Raw genomic sequence first — 11,073 nt, 5'->3', positions numbered from 1 at the left:
AATCGTTAACTGCACATGTAGTCGGAATTAAAACGTTTTAGTGAATATGTGGAGGTTCAGCATTGTACAGGGGATAGTTTGAACATTACGTTAAGACTGTTGATAATAGCTGGCCTAGTTTAATTCGACACACATAGCTTTAATCAGAGGGCTAGTCTTAAATGTGCCTCTGGTTATGAGTAGCTATGGCCAACAGTGTAGTTATTACCGCTACCGAAATATTCAGTGGGCGTTTTAAGTAGCTAAACGTGATTACACGCTAACAGTCTCCGGTATAATAGCTGGTACAAGCGGAATGTTGTATAGGCACTATGCGTGGATTTCTGGATTAGCGGTTACACGGTTCAACATTTGTCTGATCGCACGTCTATATTTGTAAACTACGTCCTTGTAATGTAACCGCCTTCTTATTTGATCCCTTATATATATTATCGTGTAATAAATTACGCTGATTTTTTGTGTCTGTAGATCTGTAGCATCAAAGTTTAACATTTCAACCTAGTGCAAAAAAAGCATTTGGAAATGGGAAACAGCGAAAGTCTGGACAAGCCCGCAGGTACCTGGCGTGACGTAGTGATCACTTGTTTTGTTTACATTTGATTCTGGGCGAAGCATTAAACGCTGGCCGGTAGACATTCGTTAGAAAGTTGCTTATATGACTGACTAATGACCCTGATTTTGTATCACGGAGTCCAATGATGCAGAAAATCGATTCCCGATTCTCATTTTTAATGAAAGAAATGCCCAATATTTTATGCCGATTGCACTTAAGCTTCCTTTGGAGGAAAATAACAACATGTTCTGGAAAGGTCTTTTGTTCCAACCACATTGCGCCGAAAATTTGTTGCAAAAAAGTCTACAAGTGGTTCAATAACATGTCTGCCCCGCGGCTGTTTGCGATATCTTTAACCGACGGCGGTTCTTAAACTTTTCCAACAGTTGTAACCTCGTGTATGCCCGATTGTTGTTCAAACGAGTAGCAAACGGAAAAGTTATTTTATCTAATTAGTCACATATTCAGTAACTTACATTGCCTTAAGATGTTTCGAGGATGGTTTTCGAAAGGTGAGGCCACCTTAAGTGTATTTTCGACGCTATGTAACATTTTCTGTTTTGCGTAGCGAGCAAAACACAAATTACTCATCCGTCGCGTTATTAGTTTAATGTGCTGAGAGTCACGTCCGATATTCAGTGGGTTATAGAAATAAGAACGTAAACGTATACAAACTTATATATTATTGTGCAGAGGCGACTGAATCGGAAGAAGTGGCTGAGTTTCTGGACGAGAATCCGCGATTTCTATCCGAGTACATCCAACGGAATCCATATCTTCTGGACAACTACGTCTATGACAATGTTGATGAAATGACTGTGAGGGGTTGGCTGGAAAAGGTGAAGGAACCAGCTCCAGGTGGGTTAAATTTTAAAAATATGCAAAGCATTTTGTGGAAAACTTTGTGGCTGGTTATACGACAATGTGTGAATTGTCAAAGTTCTTGCAATTAAACTGTTGGAAAAATCAAGCTTTTTGTACAGGCATTTTAGGTCTGTGGTGTGTCACGTTGCTTTGCGCGCTCGCCTTTTTCCCATTAAGGCTTAGCAGCTACTTGCCAGTTAATCAAATACTGAGCCGGCGCAAAACGTTCGAGTGACATATCCGGACTTTGCTAGTGAATTGGTCAGTAGGCTAGGCTTTTAAAGTGTTGGTTAAAACCGTATTATAAACGTTATGCATATGGATGTGTCCAACTATAAGCATTGGTTTACAACAATAGAACCCAGCAAGCTAAGGGCAGGCCACCGTCAACCATAACTTCCTCTCAGCGTAGCAATAATATTCGCGACCTATTAAACTTGGTATTTTATAATGGCCACACAATAAAGGTTCCTTCGCACGAACTGTTGTTGATATAAACAAATATTAACCACGACCATTGTTCCAAAGTTCAAAACAGTTCAATCAAAGTGCATGTACCACAATGCAACAAAAAGGCCTAATAACACTTTTTATTAAGAGCCTGTAGCACTGATGTTTGTACTTTTAGAAAGTATGGATATTAAATTATACAAAATATAATTTTATTGGTGGTTTTCCTTCTCATGTTATTGATGTTGCCTCATGTTTTTGACTAATTCTTTGAAAAAAAAACGGGATGTCGAAGGTTTTGTATACTCTTGTGTTATAAACATGGCGTTTTCGCTGTCAGTCTTGAACACGAATCTTGAACATAACGCACAGAAGCTTAAATAACAACACTGATACTGATGTGCATCAACATCCGGTTTCGTACTAAACGCAAGTTTCCGTGCATTTTCTTATTCCCATTTTACTTGGTATTGTGTTCACGTTTGATATCCCAATATCCTTCCTCCAATTTTCAGCTGCCGTCCTTCAACCGCTCAAGATAGATTACCAAAAGGAAAAGAACACGACAGCTCACAGAACCGACAAATACATCCATAACAGCTTGGTCGTTCGCAGGGCGGAACGCTTTAGCATTGATATCTACTTCAAGAATCGGGCCTATCTCCCAGCCAAGGACCACGTCGTATTGGAATTTTCTATTGGTGAGAAATAGAAATTAGCATGTTCGGTATTATAGACATGGAAGCATTGTAAAAGTCTAAATAACCGCAAATATGGACATATTATCAACTGGATATCACCAGAATCCGCTTGGCAAACTAACAGAAATTGTCTGATTCAATGCGCAGATTAATTCATCGGTTTAAGCATGATGGACAAGGGCCGTTAATATTGTTCGCAATCTTTTAGTCACTTAAGCCATCATTTTGTCAATGTAAGGCGCGGTTTACGATCATTTTATTCAGCGTGTGGTACATTTGGACATTACTGTGTTTCATGTATTTAATATTTGTAACACTACCTTATGTTCAACACGTTTGCACAGGTTTTCATGTTGACTAAACTTTGTGTCGACGAAAGCGTGCAGTTTGCTATTCTATCTATAGAATAACGCCTGTTGTCAGTTTCACAATTACATTTCTCTACATGGGAACACAACTCCCGGGTTTTCTCATAATTCTGAGTTTAAGAGACTGGCCCATATTGCAATTAACACTGTCATGTTTAAAATAAGACGTTCCGGCAAAACCTTATGCCATCATCAGTTTGAATGACGCGATTGGTGTAGTTCCATCATTATAAGGAGCTGACCAGACCGACGTCACAGATAAGGCTCGCGCGGGTGTTGACGTCATTTTGCTATCGGCCACACACCACTAAGAAGCGGTGATTGCATAAGTTTTTGCCAAAACGTCTTCTTTTACACATGACAGTGTTAATAACAATATGGGTCAGCCTCTCTATATTCAGAATTTCTCTACATGTTTTGTGGTTTATAAGTGTGGACGCTCCAGGTGACAAACATTATTGAATCCTTCATTGTTAATTTCTGCAGGCTCGACTCCCTCGATTGCAGGCGGAACAAAGATACGTGTTCCTATCAAGGACACACTGCAAGGCAGCAAATGGACTTCCATGTTAATGAATCAGGATGACGAGTTGAAGAAGATAAGTGTGGACGTCAACATCCCATCTGACGCGATCATCGGTCGCTACAAACTCACGGTCGAGATCACGAGTGAGCTTGAGGATGGAAAGAAGACGGAACGTACAACAAAACCTGACATCATTGTCATCTTCAACCCCTTCAGTCCAGGTATGGTTGATTGGCTTTGTTTAAGACCTAATTTTTTAAGTAAACAGTTTTGAACAATCAGAAATAAATATTTGCTAACTATTGGCAAACTGCCAAAACTTAGGATTTTTACTATACGATAGTAATTATTTCCTTGAAATCTTAACAGGTGATGATTGTTACATGGAAAGCTCAACAGACAGGGACGAGTACGTTCTCAACGATACTGGCAAAATCTACTTTGGTCAGTATTATAAGATTGGCGGCATGGATTGGCTTTTCGGTCAATTTGAAGAAGGAATTCTGGACATCGCTCTTAAACTTCTGCGCAAAGATTCGCGGGCGATGAAAAATCCAGAAAAGAGTTTGAAGAAACGATCTTCGCCTGCATATTGCAGCAGGGTGTTGTCGGCTATGGTAAGATTTTTTTGAAAGCATCTTTTTGCAGCATGTGGAGGGTCAATGTGCATATGTTTAACATTCTGCTGTGAATTTATTAGACAATTTTGCTGAACTGCAGTTTAATCATTATGCTTGAAAATCCACTCTTTTGCATTGCGGCAACCTCAAGAACGTGCTTGGTTAAGTGGAAATAAGATGCTGGTAAAGCATGAGCCCTTTTTTAATAATACCATTCAGCAAAATCCAATAAAATAACATCACAATACAGAAACAGTTACTTAAAAATGATGAATACAGTATAGTATTATTTCTATCATTCTCTCAATTTGCTCCCTGTATTTTTAACGCATTTAAATTATTTGATTTGACATGTTGGTGAATGGGTTCATGACTCACTATTGGACTTCCTTGTGTTTTGAATGTTGTTCTTCTCAGTCCGGAACTAACAATGAAAATGGGCGAAGTTGATATTTCTGTTTCAAATCAAATATCATATTCTCATCGATCGTCTGTCACTCTTTTTGAATTTCCTCATTAAAAGTTAATTCTATTATTTTCAGGTAAATTGCAACGACGACGATGGCATCTTGTGGGGTAACTGGAGTGGTGATTACAGCGACGGCAAAAGTCCTACGAGTTGGAGTGGAAGTGTTCAGATCATGAAACAATGGAATGAGAAGAACGAACCTGTAAAATATGGACAGTGCTGGGTCTTCTCTGGAGTCCTAACAACAGGTGCATTTTTTGAATTTTTTTGTGAAAGATTACTTTGACGTAAGTTTGGTCAGTACTCGAAAATCTTTTTGACTTATCTATGGAGAAATACCCTTTTCTTCTTCCTGCAAAATAAAAATAGAGACCTGTTTTCGGATTCATTTCTACATTTTGTACTATTTTATTGATTTACCCTTTTTATTGAAATAGCGCATTTAACACATCGTTCAGCCTATGCTATGTCTTTTACACACAGCTCTTCGTGCTATTGGAATCCCTGCTCGATCGATCACCAACTTCAGGTCAGCTCATGACACTGAGTTCAACATGACCATCGACAAATTCATTGATGAAGAAGGAGAGGAGGTTGACAGCACTGGAGATTCTATATGGAATTTCCACGTCTGGAACGAGGGTTACTTCAAGCGACACGATTTGCCCAAAGGTGTGTGTGCTTAAAATAACATTTGTACAATTTCTTTGTGGTAATTTTCTTAAAAAAGTTTCTTTAAAATTCGAAACTTAATATTTCATAATAGGAAATAAGAAAAGACCTTACTGTTCTTGTACTATATTTAACAAATAGTTTTTCTCTATCGTATATTACCAATACATGATGCGTATTTGACAAACGGTAATATTAAAGTTTAACCTACAGGTTACGACGGGTGGCAAGCTGTTGATGCGACCCCGCAGGAGGTGAGCAGTGGAATAATGCAATGTGGTCCAGCTCCAGTGAAAGCTGTCAAGAGCGGAGAAATTTTCATCGGCAGTGACACTAACTTCGTCTTTGGCGAGGTACAATATTACCCATAAGAATAGTTAACTGTATACTGCATCAACCCTAATCCTTGAAAACTACTACACTACTTTGCCCTGTTGTTGCAACGCTGCCCTGTCCCTAACAATTGTAGGCTTTTGATGAACATTTGTACTTAATACAATTGTCAATGCTCTAATGTACGCAACAAAATGTACCAACGCGTGGTGTTTCGCGTATCATTAAATCAAATGATTTGTTGTTGGCTACACAATCTGATAGTGGTGATCAAGCCTAATCACGTTCTCTACCTGCAAAGTTTTTTTTTTAATCTCGATACGCGTTAAATCAACCGAAAAACAGTACATGACACACACAAAACCGTGTACACCCGTGTATATTTTGTAGGCTTATACATTAAGATACGTCACAGGCGCATACGTCACTAACTAATAAGTGGGAACGCACATAATTAACTTAAATACCTCGCTGTAGAAGCCAGCAAAAAGTTGTAATTGACTTTTAGCTTTCAATGTAAAGTCTTTACACCCAATACTGGACTGTAGGCCTTGCTAAAAATGTGGAATGGAAATGCTAAAATTGTTTTTCAGGTCAACGCTGACGTGGTTTGGTGGTCGATTGATGCAAGTGGTGAAGTAACTGGAATGCTGAAACGCAACAAGCGTGACGTAGGAAGGTTCATCAGCACAAAGGCCGTCGGATCCGACGCTCGTGAAGATGTTACCGCCAGTTACAAGTTTGGCGAAGGTGACGTTTTACTAAAGGTTGCATCACGTATATGGTCACTCGATCGCTTGCATTAAACGACAGTTTTCTCAACTACTTATTATGTTTGGTCCGTACAAAGTGGACTGATAAACATATAGCCTAAAGTATGTAAATTCCCTACTTAAAGACACATATATCCGTTAAGTTGGTACAACTGGTTCAATGTTTTGAATAACAATACTGAATATGCAAATGCGTAAGGAAACAATCGGATAGGTATGTACAATAACGACAAAGTAACAACATATGCATATGCACATATAAAAACACATTACATATGCAGCAAACGCTACATTAACTAGTCATATTGAATTTGCATGGCATTTTTGGTGCAAAATCTTCAAGTGCAAAATCTTTACCACCTCGTGTTTTGCCATCACAGACTCTTCAGAAGAACGCACTGCTTTTGAGCGAGCTTACGCTCATGGTCGCAAAGCTGATTACCACGACAAGTTCGTCATTAAGGATGAAGGAGCAATTACCATCGATATTAAACCAGTTGGTGATACCATTAACGGAAAACCTATCACTGTCAAAGTTGTGGTGAGTTAATAGTTGAAACTTGATAGTTTAGCCAGAATTTTCGAAAACCGAATGCTTTTGTTGTTAAATAGACATAGGAACAAGTTTTTATTCAACGGACATTGGGCTGTTTGGGCCCTGTGTATGTAGCAGTAAAACAACATTGTAATGTTCCTTATAATATTTCGCCAGAGCTTTTCTATACCCGAGTAATTACATTTTTATATACTAAATGTTAACCTTGTACGTTAATTTAAAGGTCCAAAATACAACAGCCGACAACCACAATATTATGGTGACGACCGTCATGCACACTTTGCTCAACAACGGAAGCCGCAAGTCGTTTATCAAGCGTTCGAGGAAAGAAGATTCTTATTCTGCTGGACAAGGTTCTACAAACAGAAAATATATTGCTTTTCTGTCTTTTTTTACTAGAATCAAAAGTACTTTGTTAGGCCAACGTTGCTTGTATATAATGTTTTTTAAATATGTATCGAATATAATTTTAGTAAGTACTTTGTGTATCATAGCAACACTATTCTAACAGCTATCGAACAAGATATCTTGCTTCCGTTTGGTGAGTACGGACATCTTCTGGTCGATAACAACGTGATTCGAGTGACGACAACAGCACGTGTGAAGGAAACAAACAACTTGTATGTGGATACTTACGACATTCAAGTCGGCAACCCAGATTGTCTCAAAATTGAGGTACATTTGATTTTTGGCCTCATGCAGAATTGGCCTCATGCATACTGTTCACTAAGGCAATAATTGTTAACCTGTTTTCTTGTTGATGTCCCTTGAAAACTATCAACGATTGTTGGCGTACCCATAATTGTATTTGTGTCCGCAAGATTTCTTTGGTTGAAATCCACTGCAGGCCTATTTGGTCACATGTACCTCAATTTTCGTTACAAACATTCCAATTCCCGTTAACAGTGCGCGGACACATTGCTACGTCGTCAATACAGTGAGATATCTTTCACCATCACTAACTCACTTCCCGTAACTTTAACGGACGGAGTTTTCACCATTGAAGCATCCGGAGTTACCACAGGAAAGACAGTGAAAGCCAAGTATGTAACTGCTGGTATTGAATATTTTGGCCTGTAGCAAAAAAAAAATATCCCTTCATACCAATCTCGATTCAATTATCCCTCAGCATCGTAGTTTGACGATTACTGATACAATTTTATCTGAAGTCTCTTTTTCCAAACCACAAGACAGGTCCATTTTATGTTTTAACCTGTCTGCTTTCAGTGGCCCAATCGCACCTGGTGAAACTTTCAAGAGTGCTCCAGTGGAGGTTCGTCCATACAGAAGCGGAAGAACTTATCTCTACGCCGACTTCGACGCGAATGAGTTCAAGAACGTGAAAGCTGCCAAGTCGATCCGCATCGAGTAAATTAATAGAGTTCGCTTACAACGTACAAACATTTTAAAATCAACTCTGTGAGACAGATGGCCACTGTTAAGCCTTAAAATATCGTTATAATTAAAGTCACTAAATTTTGGTTATGACATAATTAAATAAAATATTCCTTATTTGTACGTTATGTATGTATATATAGTAATATCCAAATAAACCATAAAAACATGATATTGAACAACAAGACCTAGTTTAAAACAATGTTTCTTTTGTAGCCAAATATATTCCCGGTGTTTGTATCATGATGTGACGTAAAATTTATTTACATTCGGAATCAATTACGTATTATGTAATGCCTGTTCACAAAGTTATTGCCACATGCCTTGGTCACACGCACTTCTTTGTGAATTGTATCCACGTGTAATCCAATAAGTGCACTTAATCGTAAAACATGCACAGGTTTTGTGATTTGTATATATTGAGCAAATTGTGTCTAAACAAGAAACTTGTTACATTCAATACAATTATTAGAGGTTTTTCTGGTTCTTTTTGACTAAATTACTAAATATAAGTACATAGGACCACTTCAGAAATTGATGTCTAATCTGGCAAAATTTGAAAAGTAATTTCAAATTATTACATCTCAAAGCTGTCATGGCAGTTATACCCCTGCATTATTACTGTTGTACTAAATGCTACACAGAAACCGTGCCATTTGACACCTATTTCGTGTCACTCACATCCCCCAAAAAACGTTCCAAAGTCAGTGGACACAAGCGCTCATGTATTCTTACGTACAGACAAACATCGCCTGGCGTTGACACATATCGGTTCTCGCAAAACGGGCAAAACATTCCCACCAGACTTTGGAGGGCGTCAACAGACAGTATCCGTTGACCATTTAAAGCCAAACAACCATAACAATTTTAATAACTCAGTTCTATTGTAATAATAATTTTGATGTGACGCGTTTATACGTTGATGATTTGGAGTAAGCGTGGAAATCGTTGCAACTATGGATCGGGAATGGGCATGGGTTGCCAGGAAGATCTGGAGTGTGATTTAAACCCGATTCAGTACAATCAAACGTTACGAATTTCATTCAAACTGTTGTGTGTCTGTCGACCTAACAAATCAGGAAAATGTTTGTATAAGTAAGATTTACTGTAGTTACCTCATCTTATGGTGGAGCTGCGATACATCAGGGGATGGGATTAGGAAGCATCATTGACTCTAGTTTGTCGAGTGTTCATATACCGTACATAGTTATAAAAGGTCCGCGGTCCTACATTCTTGTCAACAAGTACCCTAATGTCTAGTAAGCGCTTGGTCCCGTGATGATACGTCATAGTTTCGGATCAGATTGCTATCATCACTTGATATCAGTTGAAAACACGACAGTCCCAGTTTAAACTCGTCACAAACATTACATTACCTCCTGGTTCTTTAATGTATTTAAAGAAAACATGTTTATCACAGTCTGTTCTGGGAACGAAACTTTCGTTGTCTGCCCGTTGGTCGTTTGGCAGACGCTACTTAAAGTACACGTGACACGGTAAAAATAAAACATGTTAATAATTAAACTAAGAGATGGTCATAACTTTAAAACATTTTTGGCGAAAAAAGTAGCTTGATACGACGACTGGTTTCTGAGATACAGCTGATCAAAGTCGCACGTTTGCCGCTGCGAACGAAATCGTGCGAAAGCGTGGTTGTTGTTGCGTGACGGCATAGAAGGCGCTTTGGTCGTGCGACTGCTGGCAGCAAGCCTTATGCGTAAGATGGAAAACATTGTAAAACTGGTTTAGTATATCAATAAGAGCTGCTGACAGGGTGTATACACGCACTGTTTCGACCTGGAAGGTCTTATCAGTGCAGCTGTTGATTTGGCACTGTGCTAGCTGGTAGACTAGCAGGCACACAGATTTCCACTTTGTGGTACCTTTCGGTCAATCGTCGATATGTTAGGTACCAAACTAGGTAACAATCAACACAGACGAACCACGTGGAGCGCACTATGGTCAAAACAAGACGATTGACCGAAAGGTACCACAAAGTGGAAATCTGTGTGCCTGCTAGTCTACCACCTAGCACAGTGCCAAATCAACAGCTGCACTGATGAGACCTTACAGGTCGAAACAGTGCGTGTATACACCCTGTCTGCAGCTCTTATTGATTATTATGGCTCTTTTGCGCATATAATATGGTTTAGTATAGTTTTGCATTAAACAGATGACAACAAGTGAACAAGTGCAACAAACGAATTTTGATGTTAATTACAGCTGCAGACAGATGACCGCTGTTTCGACCTATTAAGTCTTATTTAGTTGTGTAATAATAAAACAGTTACTGGGACAGGATGTTCTTGTTGTTACAGCATTAAATGATCGCTAACGTGATACATAAACTTTTCAAAACACGACAGAGACAAACCGTCCATTAAGCATTGTCGTTTTGTCCACTCATAGCAAAAGATAGAAGTAATTGAATTTTGAGGCTGGCAAAGACCGCCGAGAAAAACCGACCAAATTAGCTGATTATGCAACACAACACTGTTATTCTGTCATAGCACCACTTTTTGTTCGATAGTAGCGTTGCCTACAAGTTCGTGTCATAAATGATTCATTTAATTCGCCACAATCAACCAGTATTGTATTTTTCGTAATATAGTTGTAACTAGAAATGTTGGAATCATCAAATTAAAGGTGAGGTTAAAGTTATGAATTCACACCAAAAAATTTCGTCATGTAATGTCACTGAGCAAAAAAACGTAACTTCCCCGTCATCGAAGTACAAAGTATAGAGTTGTTTCTGCTATACCCTTGCTTTTCCGATGATCAGGGACAAATAAG

The 11,073-nt window shown here is 38.7% G+C and overlaps 1 protein-coding gene across 1 annotated transcript; it reads left to right on the top strand.

Moving 5' to 3' along the window:
- Window positions 1-466: 466 nt before the first annotated feature.
- LOC145905522 (protein-glutamine gamma-glutamyltransferase E-like) lies at window positions 467-8,758 on the top strand. Its single transcript, XM_082992749.1, has 14 exons — window positions 467-556; window positions 1,247-1,411; window positions 2,383-2,568; window positions 3,423-3,683; window positions 3,832-4,079; window positions 4,625-4,799; window positions 5,035-5,223; window positions 5,437-5,576; window positions 6,150-6,306; window positions 6,710-6,870; window positions 7,109-7,238; window positions 7,397-7,560; window positions 7,792-7,928; window positions 8,113-8,758. The coding sequence occupies exons 1-14, from the start codon at window positions 523-525 to the stop codon at window positions 8,255-8,257; spliced, it is 2,292 nt and encodes a 763-aa protein (XP_082848875.1). The 5' UTR covers window positions 467-522; the 3' UTR covers window positions 8,258-8,758.
- Window positions 8,759-11,073: the final 2,315 nt, after the last annotated feature.

Source organism: Ascidia mentula, chromosome 6, assembly GCF_947561715.1.
Source record: "Ascidia mentula chromosome 6, kaAscMent1.1, whole genome shotgun sequence".
In the NCBI taxonomy this organism is placed as follows: domain Eukaryota; kingdom Metazoa; phylum Chordata; class Ascidiacea; order Phlebobranchia; family Ascidiidae; genus Ascidia; species Ascidia mentula.
Note: the sequence above shows the minus strand (reverse complement) of the source record. Positions and strands in the feature narration are given on the sequence as shown.